The sequence below is a fragment of the Amaranthus tricolor genome, chromosome 4 (genome assembly GCF_026212465.1).
Source record: "Amaranthus tricolor cultivar Red isolate AtriRed21 chromosome 4, ASM2621246v1, whole genome shotgun sequence".
NCBI lineage: Eukaryota > Viridiplantae > Streptophyta > Magnoliopsida > Caryophyllales > Amaranthaceae > Amaranthus > Amaranthus tricolor.
In genome coordinates, this window is record NC_080050.1 from 31,778,942 (window position 1) to 31,797,516 (window position 18,575).

An 18,575-nucleotide genomic window follows, 5' to 3' on the forward strand; every position below is an offset into this window, starting at 1 on the left:
TGTCCCTCGGTAAGGCGGATTGAAGACAAGTAGCTTATTTGCTAATAATTTATATTAGTTGAACTTTTTAACTCATATATGAAGCGCGACGTTTTTCTGTGAGACCATCTCATACAAAAATTTGTATAAATATAATACAAATAACGTGAATACGAGCTTCTTATTTTATGGTCATTTTATTAGGAGATGGTCTCTCATTAGATTATTTATAATGTTAAAACTTGATTATTTCATAATTGAACTTGATTAGATTTTAAATTATCTAACGATAAAGAATGTCAAAGTACAAGCGAGCATGCCAACAATTGGGTATTGTTGATAATAATGAAGTAACGGCTTACTCTTAGGTGTATTTCCATTTTATATTTTGTTTTTAGAAAAATTTGAATTCAAATATAAAAAATTTGTCATTACACTCATAGTGTATGCATTTAAATTTCTTAGATTATTTTGTTTGTATGTATGTATATTATTTTTTTAACTATTTTATTTGTTGTTACATCTTCCAAATTATAAATGTTTATATGTTAAAGGTTGAAATAAATGTTTAATTTAATATTTTGGACTTTTTTGAATTTCATGTATTAATTGGAATTTTATTCGGTCTGTTGAATATTAATGTGGTTTTTATATTTATTTTTATTTTCAAAGTTACATGATAATTGTCCTACAATGAATTAAAAAATTACTCAAATTTTATTAAGAATATGATACTTTGAAAACTGACGACTTAAAATTGGAAATGACGTTTTTTTGTTTTCTATTTTTGTTTTTAGTTTTAGTTTTTTAAAAAAAGGAAAACTAAAAACAAAAATGGTAATTAATAAGTCTTACACTTTCAATTTTTACGTTATTTAATGACTATTTTAACATTAAGGACATTAAAATGTGCATAATAAAAAATTCCCAAAAATGATAAAATGAAAATATAAAATAAGATGAATTAAATAAGATCTTACTTGTATATATTTTTCTTTACATATTCAAAAAAATTTGCAAAAAAAATGAATTGATGAATAGTGTTTTTATTTTAATATAGTCATTAAAAAAAAACAAAGGAAATATCTTGACATACACAACAATGTTTGATTTGCAAACTGAAATTAGTTGAGTCTGTTACCCCTTACCTGACTTTTGTGACATTTTATTTCTGTCTTAAGCTAATTCAAAAAACGTCAATCAGATTTTAAAGCTAATCAAAGTGGTTAGCAAACGTCCAAAAATAGTACAACTGTTTACACTTTCTAATTTGTGTTATGAAGTTGATGTAACAATGTTTAATCCATTGATATTATGGTTAGATATTCGACCTCTCAACCATCATATACAAATTACCAAGTTAACTTGGTAAAATAGTGAAGGTATTGTCTACCGTCTTGATCTCTTCTATATCACTTTAAAACTATATAAAACGATCATTTTAAGGTTAAAATTAGTCACTTTAAAATTATTAGTGAACAGTTTAAGATTATAAGTAATTAATTTAAGACTCTAAGTGTATATTGAACTAGCCGATAGAAATTAAAATATCGTAAGACTGTCACATTTGAGAATTTGTTTATCGCTTATATCGATGATAATTGGCAATCTATAATTGGCAAGTTGTAGCACCATGAAGGATTTTGGGCTTTGTAGACTCGAGTATAAGCGCAAGATGTTGCCAGTTGAGAAATGATCCTAATGAGCCCCGACAAATTCTTTATTAAGACCGTCTTATCGTGAGACGACTTAATATGGGCTGACCTAATATTAACTTAAAAAAAACTGCTTTTAACTTACTTAATCTGTTAATTTTTTTAAAAAAAATATTAATTGGGCTACTTGTATGGGCCCGTCTCACGGTGAGACGGTCTCATACAAGGAAAATTTGAAACAATTAAGCAATTTTAACAAAAAGAATAAATAAATTGAGTTTCGGGTAAACTTAATTCCAAAAATAAGTGTTTTTATGTCCCAGCCTAATGCTAGGTATGTTCGCTGTTATTAACTGCGAACAAAAAATTGATCAAAAAAAGTCAAAATTATTTGTTCGCAGTTAGTAATTGCGAACAAAAGGGAGACAGTATTTCCGTCCCTTCTAACGTTTACCCGAAATTGCTTAATTGTTTCAATCTTTTCTCATACTGTCATACAATACTTGCTGGATGAGCCCATTGTGTAATTGATTTGTTTTTACAACGGGTGTTTGAACTCCTTTCTTGGGTCAGCCCATATGACATTGGGTTTTAGGCTTTTACTCCTTAGTAGCCCACTGATGTAATGAGTACATGTTTTTTTTTTTGACAAATTCTTTATTAAGACCGTCTTATCGTGAGATGATTTAACGTAAACTTACCCAATTTTAAATATCTTAAATTTTAATGAATTTTTTTTATATAGTTAACAGCTATGTAAATTCAACTTTAGATGCTTGTATGGACCCGTCTCACAGTGAGACGGTCTCATACAAGACTTGTTTTTTTTCACAAATTCTTGTGAGAGACCGTCTCTCTGAGAGCAGGAGACCAACTGTTGTTTTTGCAAGAATCATGAACATTATTTTTAAAAAAAGTTTTTTATTAATAAATTTGGTGAAGCTTATTTTCAAATAAGTATTTTGTAGTCCAAAGTTAAAATTAGGGTTTTGTCATTTTTAATAATTGCGAACAAAAGAAAAGTTGATTAAAAGTCAAAATTTTTTTTTTTTGCTACAACAGCAAACAGATCTATTGCTATAGTTTTTTAATATAAAAGTATAACTTTTAAAAAAAAAAAAAACAAATATATAATTTTTTTTATTTCGTTCACATATCCTCCATTTTCATTCCTTGTTATTATTTATCATAATCAAAGTGATTATGCTAGCTATTCATTTTCTTGCAAGCTATGCTTGGAATTTTCAAGTTAGTGGATTCGATTTGTGATCTTACTTCTAGAGAACAAAGAGAGAAGCTTATGCAAGATATCTTTTCGTCTTTAATGAGGATATATATATATATATATATATATATATATATATATATATATATATATATATATATATATATATATATATATATATATATATATATATATATATATATATATATATATATATATGTATATATATATATATATGTATATATATATATATATATATATATATATATATATATATATATATATGTATATATATATATATATATATGTATATATATATATATATGTATATATATATATATATGTGTATATATATATATATATATATATATATATATATATATATATATATATATATATATATATATATATATATATATATATATATATATATATATATATATATATATATATAATGATAAATAAAGAAAATTATATACTTGTTCCTTGTTATAAATCCTTTTACCTTTCAAAATATATCTTTTTATTAAAAATTTATAAAGATTTGTTCAACTATGACTTTTTGATTAACATTTTTTCTTGTTTAGAACCGTTCTTCGAATATATAGACGCCTATTTAGAAATAAGTTTCCTTATAAGCTTAATTTATGAACTTTTTAATAGAAAAGCTTTGTTTTTCCAATTTTCTCATGTCATAAGTAAGAAGATATTAATAAGATCATTATGAATAGCAATTTAAGAATTCAACAAAGTTGAAAACAAGAGATGTAATAAAGAAAAAAACACACTTAAATTGTACAAGAATTAGTTTATGATGAACTTCATTTGATTATTGCAATAGCTTAAAAAATTTGAGATTTGATCATTTGTCATGCGATATCCATACAAAATTACATCAATTTTTGATTATTATACTAACCATTTAATATCAACTATCAAACGAGAAACAAAAGATAATGTAATGAACAATACTTTCTGATACCGTAAATGTAATAACAACATTTCGAAAATTACATCAATTCTACTTGCAAATAACTAGAGAAGTACTAATTTATACTCCCTTCAAACTTATACTATTTCTATTCCCCTCTTTTACTAGTAAAAGAACACATACAACAAATATTCCTTCAATAACACACTTCATAATTCTCTAATTCTGTAAAATTAACTAAAAATATCCTTATAAAATTAAGTATAAGGAAACAAAAAAAAAATAATAACAAACATTATAATATTAAGGGAAAAATATATAAATCTAATAATTTTCCCTTATATGGTACAAAATATGGAGGGGTTTAGCCCCAAATTGTGCTTGTTGATCACTACCATTACCAAAGAGAAAATGGATCAATTAGAGAAATTAAACATGATTAGTGGTGAGGAGTTGTAGAGTTGAGTAAAGGTGATTTAGGAGGATTGCATTGATAACACTTTGCAAATAATCCAAATGTGTCAATTTGTCTCACAAAGTTTGTCATGCTGGCCCATCCTCCAAACCCAAACCCGATTACAAAAACCCATACTACTATGAATATATTCACTGCATACATTCCTGTCCATGTTGGAAAAAAGGAAGGAGGCTTCTCTGCAGCATTCTGCAAATTTTTATAAAATATTATTAATATAACAAAAAAAAATACGTAGGAACAGGTGCAAATTCAGGAAATTAGTCATATGATGTATTGAATATGTGTTATGAAACTAAATCGATTGTCATTGTTTTGTGTTATATGTTAACAAGTTAAATATTTTGCTATTTGAGGAACAGGGCAGGCGAATTCAGGTTACTGGTCATAAGACGTACCTAATAGGTGCTATTAGACAAATTCAGTTATTATTTTGTATTATATGTTAACAAAATGAATGTTTTGTTATTTGACCGTTCGACAAGTCAAATTACAAAAGTTAATCTACGAATTTGATGAAGTAATGTCAATTACCAAAGAACGCCTTCGTTTCTTAAGTGTTTAATATTTATCCAACTTTATAACAGAATTCGATTTGACCCGACAAAAAATTGGATTAACAATTTTGTAAAAAACAACATAGATATAAGAGTCGATTTTTTGCCGATCTAAAACATCAAATTCAAAATCGACCATGACCCAAATAAACACCTATAAAGTGGAGTTTGATTTCACTTTAAGTTATGTGTTCGTTTTAGCCTAAGTTTCGCCCCAGCTCACACAATAAATTACTCTAATAGTCTAATCTATTTTAAATAAATCCAATCAATTGTTTTAACACTCCAATAGAAGATGCCCCTTCTCTATAGTTAAGAGCATACAGCATAAAATCCCGGCATTAAATACCCCCATACAACCTACAGCGGGCCACCCACACAGCACATTCCACTTCTTATTCTTTAATGCTCCCCCACCACTCCCGGGCCCGGGACCCGCCCATATTTATTAGGTTAATAGAAATCACATATCACTACAACAAAGATTTTTCCTTCAAAATACCCTATCCCTAATTTGCATTCCTTTGTTTCTATGTTCGAGGATAAGGATAAATTTTTATAGGCAAGAAGGTAAGTGAGAATTAATCTGTTGTGGTTGTGAGAAATGAATATTTATTATATTAGTAAAAATAATATATATAAACGTTTTAATTATCAACATAAGTTTAATGATAATAATATTAGAAATTTTGATATGAACTTTTAATATCAAGTTAAGAAACCAATTCTCACATGCAGCTTTAAACCTTAAGATAAGTTCAAGTCCGTTTTTGAGATTTTGGTGGTCTAAGTCAAATTCAACAAATTGAAGTTTCATAAAGTTATAATAACTAATTTTTTAATATCGTTAAATGATTTTCACCTATATAGACTCTTGCTAATAAATTGAAATATTAATAGCACATTAAAAATTGGCTTACAACATTTATAAAACGAAATCTTAAATTTTTATGTTCGACCCTAATATTTAGACACTTGCCTCTCTCACTCCTATTTCAAATACAACTTGAAACATGTTTTATTCTCTATCAGTATGTTCATTTAAATTCCGCTTTTTAATTTCAGTTTAATTTGATCGATCACATCAAAAACTAATAATATTTATTTAAGAGTTTTAACACAAACTATACTAGAATTATTCTATCAGAAGTGTGTTCCTTTTATCTTTTAGAGTTTGCTTATTTGATTAATAAAACTTTTACATAATACTCCCTCCTAGTCTCATTTGACTTTTCACGGATTTTAAGGAGAGTCAAAAGTGGGAAGGGTAGAAAAGAGAGTGATATTATGGGTTTTTAATGTAAGGGAGGAAAATTAATATGGGTAATGGAGAGTATAATTGAAAATAGGATAAAGCTACTAAGAGCATAAAAGTCAAAAACCCATACCAAAAATAGAAATGGGACAATTAAGGTGACTTGACCATAAAAGAAAATGAGACACATAAGCTGAATAGGAGGGTGTATAAATTAAAAAAAGCAAATTGAAAAGAGATCACATAGTGTTATTCTACCATGATAATATACTTTTAGTACTATTGCTTTGACAACCTTTCAATAATCATGAGACCATTACCCAGCAATGATGAAACTTTCACTTTGGACATAGTTCAATGGTTTTAGGTGTTTAAAGTTGGAAAAAAGCAAAATTTCCATGATTTACGAAAGTGAGTTATATAATTGGGGTATAATTATATATCTGTAAAAATGATATTTCCTTTTATTATAGACATAATAATAATTAATAACAATATGAAGTATAATATATTAGATGATGCTTTGAGTCGGATTATTAAAAGTTTAAATTGAACAAATTAATATTTTAAATTCAATTTTTTATTTATTAAACTAAATGGTTTTATAATAATGAATTAATAATTAATATACAATTTAAATGGTTTTATATATTTAATGAGCTAAAAATAAGAATAAAAGACTGAAAATGATGACATGGTATGATAAAATTTAAAACCCCTTTTTTCGTGTTATTCATCACATATAAAATTTTTGATTCACAATTAGTGATCAAGAAGACAAAGTAAATGATATGATGGTGTTTCAATTTAGTTTCAAATAGTATCAAATTTGGATGCGCCTAGATACCATGCATGAACCATGAAATCAATCAATCAATCAATCAAAATTAAGGAAAATAAAGACAAAACTTAATAAAAAAAATAATATAGCTAGCAAGGAAGTACAAATGCATATGTTAATAATATAATATTTCTTATGTCGTTCTTTTTATTTTGCTATAGTTTCTTTTATAGATTCAATTAATTTCATTCACACATTTTAAATCTTATTTAATACAATTTAAATTGTTAGAATATATAATATATTTTGAGGTCTCAACCACAACTTTTGTATACTCTAATACTAATGATTATATATATTTTTTAATTTTAAATAAAGTTTTTTTGTTGCAATGGGAAAGAAAGAGTAGTATTAAATTAATAATAAAGAGAAGGAAAGGGACATAGATAGATAGGAGTAATAGTATATAATACTAAGATGGTACCTGTCTGGCAGAAGCGTCTTTGTAAGTGAGCATATGGGCAAGAGCTGGAATGATATAGACAGTGAAACTAACCAAAAGGGCACCCACAGCTGAATTTATGGGTCCAAAAAATGGGAATATGATTGCTAGGAACCATATTGGTATTACTACCGGTAATCTTGCTAGTGCCCTTAAACATATACTCTTTGTATCATGCATTCCTATTACCTTCTCCCATATAAAGTATAATGGTGTACATGCAAACCCAAATGTTATGAACTGCAATTTTGTCAACACAATTTCATAACTATAACGATAAATCCAAAACAATCTTTTTGTACGTTATAATAATATATAAGTTTAAATTTCACAGATTATACTTTCACAATCTGTGTAGCAAGATGGAAGTAAAGTAGTGAAAAAATCAATGTTTAATTTAGTTACAATTTTAAGTTTTTAACCATATAGTACTGTGTTATGGTACTTTTTACAACTTACTAGAATATAGGGGTACATATTCAACTTCAGAGCTAGGTGAGATATTTTCGATGAAAATTTTGACTTAAAAATGCTTCTCTTTTAACAAAATCTGTATCCCTTTTAACGATATATGTACCTCCATTTGTACTATTTGTACCAACTTAGTTGTTTTAGTTTTTGCTACTCTAGTTTATGATTTGATTTTATTTAATAAATGCTAATCCTTTTTTTATTGAAGTACTACCTTTAGTTTAAATTAGTTGACTTGTTAGCATAGTATAATTATTGTTCATCAATTAATATTGTTTAAGTTCTTATTCTTTATCTTTATATATAAAAAAATAGTCAACTTTAAATAACTTTTTGAACAATTAGGATATAAAAAGTCCAAAAAAATAATTAATTGTGTAAAAATAAAAAAAATATAACTGATTTTTAGAGATTCATATGATATATACTGATTGAAACTTATTAAGACTGTTTTATAACTGGCTTTTAGTTTTAAGTTAAACTTGAGTTTGAATGATCAAAACTGATTTTATTGATTTTTACTAATTACTACTATTTTTTAATTAAAATTAATTTTTACTAATTGTTTATTTTTCTAAGAAAATGTAGTACATAGTATTACCTCTTGCTCTTGTGTGATTTTATTAACTCATGACATTTTATATTTTCTAAATCAAAAAATCTAATATTTTCATTAAGTTTGACTATGATACTTTAATTAAAAAGTCAAATAAGAAAAGTATACTAATAATAATATAATAAAGAATCAAGACCTGATGGATGAGCATTAAGATAACGGCGGCGTCACGATAACCAGACTTAGGAAGGAGAGAGAAAGCATTAGAGTGATTAAGAAGTTCATCTCCAAACGCCCAGTAAACAGCCGCAGCAGACGGAAGTGTTAATGTGAAAACATAAAGTGTGGCCAACAGATAGATGTACTTAAACTTTTGGGGTTTCCACATGGCATGCATTATTTCCCTACATTAATTAATAAATATTTAAATTAATATAAATAAATAAAATCCAATGATTAATAGAAAAATACAAGTAGCATAAATCTAATTAAGAGCTTTATATAAATATATACTTCCATTATTAAATTATTATTAATTCATTAATTAGTTTCATGTTCTTGGATTTTTTTTTAATCACAATTGCACATGTTAATTGATTAATTTTGACAAGAAAACAAGCACAGTTGAGTTAAGTAAGGTGAATATTATTAAGTTTAATATATGTGTAATAATTAGACTTTAATTTCGTTCAAAGAGTATTAAAGCTATGGGGAAAGCTCTATTTTCAAGTAAGATAGGATATCACATGTGCATCAATCGTTATTTATCTCTCAATTGTAAGATAATTACTTCTTTTATTTAAATTTTTTTTTTTAATAAAATATAAGATAGATAGAGAAAAAAGGAGTAATTTGTGTAGATCGTACTCAAAATGTGATATTTGTTTCAACTCGATTCTCAAGGAGTTTTTTAATAATTAATATATATATAAAGTTGTATTATAAAATTATTAGAAATTAGTGATTTGAACCCTTTAACTGATAGGTGCTTTAAAAATCATCAAATTAAATAGAAAGATATGTACTTTTGGATTTATTAAATTAATTGAATTTAATTTCGAAATGGATTGCATAATTCGAAAAGTAAAGAAACACCATGTATAAGCAAATTAGTAAATCCAAATATACAACTAGTATGAGAGATACTTCATCCATTCTGAAACAATCTTACTTGTTACGTTATGGCTATTTACATTATTCATCATTTAAGCTTATTTTATATATTATAATTAATATGTAAGAAAATATATAATAAAGTGAAATCTTATTTAAATGATTTAATTTCATATTTACATTATAAAAACTTCTAATAATTTATAATTGTGCATAATTAATTATAAAAATGATCAAAATTAATATTTACTACTATTAAATTGCACTTAAAAGTAAATATAATAAGTATAATAAAACGGAAAAAAGATAAGAAAGTTCTTACACTGTAACAGCATGACCACCAAAGGTGTATAATATGTTAGTAGCACCAGTGAAATACAACACTAGCTTCGTTGGTCCAGAATGTGTCACACCATCAATCTGCACCTCTCAACATTTTAGTTATAATTGTAAAAAAACGTACTGTTTATATTGAATTTTTAAAATATTGATTCTTTTAGTATAAAATCTGAATAATTATTTTTTACTGAATAACAAAATATGTAAAAAAAAAAAACCAATGAATTTCCCACTCGCAAATAATTACTAATTCCGTAAAATTTAAAATTAATTGATTAAATTTATTATAATGATTGACTTTGGTACCTGTCCATGGACGAGGGCGGCGATGGCCATATACCAAGCGGTGTAAGTGGTCATGCCAAGGCCAAGAAAAGACCAAACCCGGTAGTTATGGAAGGAGGGGATGAATACAGTTGTTGCACAACATGCTCCAAATATGTATGTCCATGTGCGTTTGTCCAAATGGTCATTGATATAGTATATATTGCTGTTTCATTTTTACCCAACACAATCAACATATTTATTAGCACTATATATATATATATATATATATATATATATATATATATATGATCCACTTATTTAATTAGATCAATACATTAAAAATAGAAATTTTTTTTAAAAATAATCCAACTTTTTATTCAAATACATATTAACGATTAACCCGTCTTGTATGAAACCGTCTCATCATGAGATGAATCCATATAAAAGGCCCATTAATAAAAAAAAATAATAATAAATAAAAAAAAATGAAAACTGAATTTCTGCCAGTATAGAAAGTGATTTTTTTAATAGTTTGGGTTGATTTAATTGAAACCGGTGAGACGAGTTTAATAGAGAGATTAATGATAAAAATAATTAGAAAATAATTATTAAGTTAAGTTATTCATAACAGAAATGTGAAAATTTGAATATTTTAGACAATTTAACTTTAAAATATTAGTTAAATATAAATATTAGTCTATGGTCTAACCTTGCACAAGCAATGAGTTGTATCACAGATCCAAAGAGAAGGAATATTACATTGAACGCTAGTCCCACTGCTTTCCAATATGGTCCTAGTAATCCGTCTAGAACTTCAAACCACTGCACAAAAATAGATCTTGGATCAGTTACGTGAATCAAAACAGATATTTACGAGTAAAAAGAATGATTGTATTAATAGGTTAGTGAAAATCAATGTAAAACTAATAGGATATAATATAATAATAATAAAATATAATTGAAGCTCCGGTCTTGAGTTAAAAGTTATTAATCTGTTGATTCTTTGATATAATATTAGGAATAAGACATAAGATTCTAAATTCAAATACTATAATCTTATCCATTTCTAATTTTATATGAAATATTTAGCACTATCCTTATTTTAAGTGGGATATTTAACGTCACAATGAGGAGAGAATTTGTGTTATATCTATACTTCTAAATGTAACGGGCTCTCATGTGAGATGTGTTGGAGTATATAACATATTGTGACTTCAACTAAAAGCTTAAGTTAATGGTTAATGTTTAGTTGTGACAATTCTTCACATAATCACCCATGGACCCATTCATGTGAGTACACCCACGGATAATGAGTGTTGACTTGATGAGTTAAATTCACTCTTTTTCAAAATCAAATGATATGACAAGAATTACCCGCCAAACATTATATGTCAGTGGACGATCTACTATTTTAGTGATGTGGTCTGAGATTTTCTTCTCATGTAAAGCATTTCCAATAGCTAAAGAAGATGATATATTTTATACTCAATTATATATGTGTGAGTGTTACGTATATAATTTTAACTCATCGATCATCTAATCTTTTAAATGAGATAGCGACCGCTTATCTAAATTATGTTAGATTTTGATGAGTAGAATGAAATAGAGTGAAAGTATACCTGAATGACATGGTTTTTGAAGCTTACACCTTCCTTTTCCTTCCGACTACGATATTCAACATAAAGAACACTGATAAGATATGCAGTCCAACTTCCCATGATACCATAGAATAATTGTAGTAATATTCCTGATAGCATCCCCAATTGTGAGAATGAGTACGGTAGAGTTAGCAACACTTGCGCCACCTACATCATTATCATTCGAAACATACGTCAACATTAACTAAAACCAACCATAATTATCGGCAATTAAGTTAATCATTAAATTCCCACAAATTATATTCATTTTTCAAATTTTATATATTTTGTCAACTTTTAGAATCATCAGCTTATTAATTTCTTAATATGGTATCAGAGACCAACATGACAAGAGGTAACAGGTTCAAATCTCAACCACCCTTTATTTAAAGTGAAATATGTAGCGTAAGATATGAGGAGTGTCGCATCCACACGTCTAGCCAAAAAACTCTCGTATTAGAGGTTATGTTAGAGTATATCCACAATCAGCTTTAACTTTTAGTTGAATTAGTTTCTTAATACTTTGACGGGTGAATAATTTAATTTTAACAATTTTTTTAATAAAACATAATGGACTTACTTGATTAGAGGCACAACTAAACCAAGCATCCCAAACAGAACCACCATGCCAAAAAAAACTCTTCATACTAAACATAGCATGATCATCCTCTTTGCTATTCCCATCAATTTCCATATTACTTTGGCTCTCATTTTCATTAAAGTTAGAGACTATTGCTTCTTCCCCATGCTTCTCAGACACCATTTTCTTCCTTCGATAGCTTACTAAAAATATAGTATGCACTGTTCAACTCCAGATCTGTAATTCACACAATACAAGCAATATAATCATACTCATCATCATACTCAATATATTTCGCAGAAAATTAAATAACAACATACCATCCCTTACCAAAAATAGCTAAGGAGGTTGATGCAACCAGTGAGACCCTCGACTCTATTTAAATATATAAAATAAAATAAAAGAAATGAAAATAAATCAGGATGAAGAAATGAAACAAGTAATGAAAAAATGCTTACCTTAATTACTTTGAATGGGTTTGTTAATTGATGGATTAGTATGAGTAATTATGGTGTAATGCAATGGGTTAAGTTGAGTTACTAGAGATTGTATTGCTTAGAAGTGATGGGTGGTTGTATCTTTTAAACAGCAGCTTTAGAAGATCTAATTAATAAGACATTTATTACAGCACCAGAATTTGCAGTGAAACAAGTAGTGGATTTAACCATTTTATTATCAGAAAGTCTTACTACTTAACGTGTCCAGCTGGATACTCCCCTTCCTTATTCAGATTTTGACACCTGGCATTCAATAGTACCGAGGGTTGAGATTTTTTGTTAACTTTTTCAAAAATTATTTCTTTCTAAATTTGCTTAATTTGTACTTCATTGAATCCAAAACTTTTGTTCATTGTATTTTGGTAAGGCTTGAGCATGTTTAACATGTTTGATTGCACATGATTTTAAAATATTTAGTATTTTAACATAAAATTATGTATTATATGTTAAGTGTTTAAAAATACAAATTTATTTGAAAAATATCATAATTTTTGAAATTGCACCGATCTTTAAAAAATTTGTCATTTTTTATTCTGCATCTATTTACATATGAATATTTGGCAAACGATTGATAATTGGTTGGAGTGGCTAATTTGACCAGCAAAAAACAATTTATTCATGACAATAAGCTTATTTATATTAGTCACAATAAGATTCTTAGTAATAAATGATTTGACCTCTCAACTTTTTATTAGTGTTAATTTAAGTTAAATTTGTCCAATAAACTATTTAGTAAACGTCTTATTTTCTTTTTTATATTTAAATACCTAACTATTTTAATTCAATATATCTAAATATCTAATATTATAATTTTCGTGCTATTTAACAAGAGCTAAAATACCACAATTTAATTTCCATTCGAATCAAATTTTTATTTAGTGTAAAATTAAAATTAGTATAATCAAAGAAGGCGTGCCCCTGATTGGTCTCGTTGCTTAAAGTTTAGACCAAGTTGTCTCGAACGGTGCAAAATGATCGTGCGGTTCTTGAATTTCTATGGCTAGAATCTATATGCTGAAATTATGAGAAGATTTGAACATAACAATATTTCTGAAATACTCAAATTCGATTAGAATATATAATGTGAAAGTATCACTATTAATAGCAATATAATAATATGAGTGATTTGCCTAATTAGTGTTGGAAAATAAAAAAATTCTCAAATTGGGGCTCACAAAAATTTTTTTCCCCGACTAGTGTTAATTAAGAAAAAAAATTAATTAAATCTATTTGATTGTGGTATGGGAAGTTTCAAACCTAATAATTCTCTCCCAAGCAAAACTAAACTAAGACTAAATTAATTCCAATAGCAAGCCTATTAATTTCCTCAAATCCCTAAACTAAACATCTGTAAAACTGACGACATGGGACTTGAAGAGATCGACGACAACCACCATCCACGCCAACCGTCGGCTTCCCACCACAGCCATTAAGTTGAGGTATATATGTATTACAATATTCAATGTATTATTTTTTACATTAAAAATTCACTTGATTTTCTATGATAGATCACAAGGATGATGCTAACAACAGATCATAAGGATACGCCATCTTCGATAAACATCTCTATTAATTTTGACTTTTGGACTTGATTGAGATATTTGGTTGTATGTTGAAGTATTTTTTTTTTATATTTTACTCTTTCTGTAAGACAAGTGGGATTTTTTAAATTTATTTAATGCTATATTTGTTTGACAAAACAATTTTATCTTCTTGCAGGTTTGGAATTACCCAACCAAAAAAAATATAGCTTAGTAAAACTATTTTATTATATGAACACCAAAGGTGAAAATTTTTATTTTTCAACCCTAATTAGGCAAATCACTCTAATAATATAGAGGATATATAATATATTTTGAAGTTCAATTAAAAACTTAACTTAATACTCCTTATAATCTTAGGATATAATTTATATTAAAGTTTAAATTGATAGTTGTTATTCTAACATATCTTAGTATATTTCTATCAAAAGATGGGAAATTTACTTTGAAAAAGTGTTTATTAATATTATATAACATATTCCATGTAAATGCATGTGTCCATTAAAAATAATTCCAAACTAAATTATTCATCTTTTATTTAACGCCAATTTAGACATTAAAATTTCTTCATCCTCGTTCAAACAAAGCTTTTCAACTAAAATTATTTATACAATTAAAAGACAAACTCATTTTCTAACTGATGAACAATTAATTAAAATATTAATGTCTATATTTTCAATAACATTTTTTCAGAAAAAAAAAAGCAAAGCTATCACTAAAATATTTAATCAAATATAATTCAATTAAAAATTTAAGCTTATGATAATAAAAAAAAAATTCAATTAAAAAAATTGAAGTCCTAGTGTATACCCTCTCAAACCTAAGGCTAAATATTCCATATTATTATGATAGTTCTGGTAAAAAAACAACTGACACCGTAAAAAAAGACCATTTTCAACAATAATAAAAATCATTGCAAAAAATAGCTTTTCGTTGCTAAATGTTTTTTTACAACGATTTTATTTGTTGCGCGTTTGACCGTAGCTAAGGTTGATGCCGGCCAAGACCTAAGCCAAAAATGATTTGATAAACAAGACGCTTTAGAAGTTTGAAATTGACCGAAAAATGGTGTTTAGAACTGCAATTAGGTTGATGACGGCCAAGAAGCCAAAGCCAAAAATGAAGCCAATTGAGCTTAAAATCCAACAACCGGAGCAAACTCAAACCATTACTCGCGCCATCTTCGACATTCTCAAGGATCATGGACCTCTTACCATTGCTCAAACATGGGAAAAACTTCAGGTTTTCTTGTTTACTCTATGCCTTCTTTTGGATTAAATTAATTCAATTCTTTTCGTTTTAGAATTAGGTTATCGTTTTTTCATGTTGGGATTTTGGTTAAGATATTGAATTGTTCATATTTACAATTACTACGTTGATTTATCGGTTCATAGTCGACCTTATATTTTGGGATTAAACGTTAGAGCTTGAGCTTTGTTGTTGTTGTTAGAGATTGAATTGCTTGGCTTTCGGCTGAGTTTCTCTCCAAATGAGTGTATTAATGGTGTGCTATGCACATATCGCTATGTTTATTGAATTATTGTTTATTATTATGAGCATTCTAACAATTGGATAGGGAAAATATTTGTATATGGGAAACATGATGTATAAAATTGTATGATTGTTGGAAAAAAGTATTCTGTTACTCTCAATTTTTCTTGGTTTGCAATTCGGTATATTTTCATGTATTATCCTGAATGTCATATGAATTATAAAGGGCTATACTATGAGATATTTACAATTTTTAGTGAAAGTCCTTCTCGAGTTGAGGATTCTTTGACCGCATCCTCTTGGTATGGTATGCATGTCTTCCATCTCTCTCTAGACCTGATCATAGTTTCTTTGAGCAGAATGTACGACGATGATGGTGATTTATAGTTTTTAGTAAATAGGTTTTTGAAGTATTGAGCCTGTACTATGAGATAAGGCTTATTTCAGGTTGAGTTCATGTAGAGCTAATAAATTCATGTGAATGAGCCTCGGTCTTTAGTGAAATCTTCCATTGTTGTACATTTTCCAAGTAAACTAATTGTAGAGGCCATTGTCCAGAAGATTTTGGAAATGCCTACTTATCAAAGTTATTATAATTTACATGGCTTTGTAAATGGTGATTATCTTTGTAAGCTGAAACTACTATGTTGCAAATGATCACTTTAACTTTTCTTGCTTCAACCTCTGCAAGATTAGAGGCTAAAGCTGTAGTTTATTTGCAATTAGCTCAAGAAAGCAGTGAGCTTTCATCGAGATCATTCGTCATAGGCTGTTGAACTCGAACACTGAGATATAAAACAGAATTTATGCAATAAGATGTAGATACTGCAACAAGGTCCAAGAAATCACCTTTCTGTTTTTGTGTAATATTATTTTAGTTTGCAACTGCGAGACTACATAGAATACACAAGCATTTTGGCGTTAACCCATCAAACACTTAGCATATAAGAATCTTTGGTTATTAGGAAAACCAATGCACTGCTCTAGAATGTGACTACACGACATAGCAACCAATTATTGTTAGCATAAGAAAGTTAATATATACTCCCTCCACCCCGTGCAACACTTGATTTCCTTTACTTTTTAACAAGAAAATGGAAGAAGTGAGGTTGGGTAGGTGGAGGAGGGAGAGTGAGAAAAAAGCGGTGTCTGAGATTTCTATTTGTGGAAGTGTGGCAATCCCATTGAGGCATTAGACGCTAACTACTATGAGGTATTGCATTCTTAGTGGGACAAGGGAAGTATGCTGGACAGGCCTAGGATAACTGCAATGAGGTGGTAGACATAAACTGACACTAGAACTATATTTTCATACCCTTACCTCAAGCTTGACTAGGGTCTCAACTCTCAAGTCCAAACTGGGAGCTGAGATAATGATGAAATAAGGGCAGAGCATTGGTTAGGTTTTCTATCACCTCTATAACTTAGAAACATGCTTTGCTTCCAGGAAGCCTAATTCAGCGTGCTTTCTAACATGATGTTTCCTTGAGATACCTGTACTCTCATGGAATACTGGATTTTGTGTAATAACTTTGCAAGCTTGAATGCTTGATTTTCACAACATAGGGGTATAGGCCCATTTTGTTGAACTTCCAAGTTCTCTAATAATCGCACAACCCAGACAACATGGAGCTCTGGATATACTCCTTCTGTACTCAGCTCCCTGAGATTTTCTCACTATTGCTTTTTTTCTTCCAAGACAAAGGGTTCTGACCCAGAAACAGACTGTAAGCACATAAGGATTTACAACAGAAAGCACGAGAAAGAGACTGCATCACTGTAGCCTGTAGGCCGCAAGCTGCAAGAATCATACTTATAGAATAGAACAGTCTGCATGAGAAATTGTAGTCTAATTGTTTATTGTTCTAATTGATGTTTTGATTCCTTTCAGGGCGTTGGTCTGAAGGAATTAACTAGTAAAAACCAGATGAAAACAGTATTGAGGTGGATGCGAGAGAGACAGAAACTGAGACTGATATGTAACCATGTTGGGTCTCAAAAGCAATTTCTATACACCACCTGGTTCACAAAGGCAAACATCATGCCTCCGAAAAATGGAAGTAATGCTTCAAATGAGTAAATATGGGCAGAGATTAAGGGTTTTTTTACAGTTGAAGAAACTCAAATCAGCCTGTATTTGGACGCCTACTTGCAACGACTAACAAGCGAGCTATGATTGCGTGCTTTACTGATGTCATCTGGCTAATGTTTCACGGCCTTTATTCATGAAGTTTGTTCAATCACGAGCTTCATTCTTCCTTCTGAAAATTTTTAAGTACGTGGGAGATGTCCGTAAAATCATTTCCGCACTTAGAATCCATTTACATTATTTTGCAACCATATACATAAGGTTGTCTCACTGAAAGACGATCTCGGAGGAAAATAATGTGATTATACTAATTTGCTAATCTAGTGTCAATCACGGACACTTTTTAGTAATTAATATAATATTAGTAATATAGCTATTATTATATACATAAGATATTCAATATTTTTTACTATCCATATTATTTGTCCAATTTGGTATTTGATTATACATCAATCAATTTTATGATTTTTGTTTGTATCTTATTTTTAATCTATAAGTTATGTGATAGTTAAATAGTTTCTTATTTGATTCGTTTCAATATAAAATTTTTTAAGTATATGTCATTAGAATTATTAATGATTAAATTTGATCCCTATTAATGATCAAATTATTACACTTACAAGTTAGAAATTCT

At 28.1% G+C, this 18,575-nt stretch overlaps 2 protein-coding genes across 4 annotated transcripts; one reads left to right on the forward strand and one right to left on the reverse strand.

Annotated features, from left to right (window-relative positions):
• Nucleotides 1–3,803: 3,803 nt before the first annotated feature.
• On the reverse strand, nucleotides 3,804–12,978 carry LOC130810382 (auxin transporter-like protein 4). Of its 3 annotated transcripts, XM_057676418.1 has the most exons (10): nucleotides 12,782–12,978; nucleotides 12,654–12,698; nucleotides 12,324–12,560; nucleotides 11,726–11,911; nucleotides 10,816–10,928; nucleotides 10,146–10,329; nucleotides 9,823–9,920; nucleotides 8,584–8,791; nucleotides 7,343–7,600; nucleotides 3,808–4,454 (listed from the first exon to the last, which is right to left on the reverse strand). In XM_057676418.1, the coding sequence occupies exons 3-10, from the start codon at nucleotides 12,504–12,506 to the stop codon at nucleotides 4,230–4,232; spliced, it is 1,455 nt and encodes a 484-aa protein (XP_057532401.1). In that variant the 5' UTR covers nucleotides 12,507–12,560; nucleotides 12,654–12,698; nucleotides 12,782–12,978; the 3' UTR covers nucleotides 3,808–4,229. The 3 variants fall into 3 exon arrangements, with proteins under 3 accessions (XP_057532402.1, XP_057532401.1, XP_057532400.1); XM_057676417.1 differs by lacking the exon at nucleotides 12,654–12,698 and having other exon boundaries at nucleotides 3,809–4,454; XM_057676419.1 differs by lacking the exons at nucleotides 7,343–7,600; nucleotides 12,654–12,698 and having other exon boundaries at nucleotides 3,804–4,454; nucleotides 12,782–12,970.
• Nucleotides 12,979–15,269: 2,291 nt separating this feature from the next.
• LOC130810505 (uncharacterized) lies at nucleotides 15,270–18,391 on the forward strand. Its single transcript, XM_057676596.1, has 2 exons — nucleotides 15,270–15,603; nucleotides 17,744–18,391. The coding sequence occupies exons 1-2, from the start codon at nucleotides 15,427–15,429 to the stop codon at nucleotides 17,930–17,932; spliced, it is 366 nt and encodes a 121-aa protein (XP_057532579.1). The 5' UTR covers nucleotides 15,270–15,426; the 3' UTR covers nucleotides 17,933–18,391.
• Nucleotides 18,392–18,575: the final 184 nt, after the last annotated feature.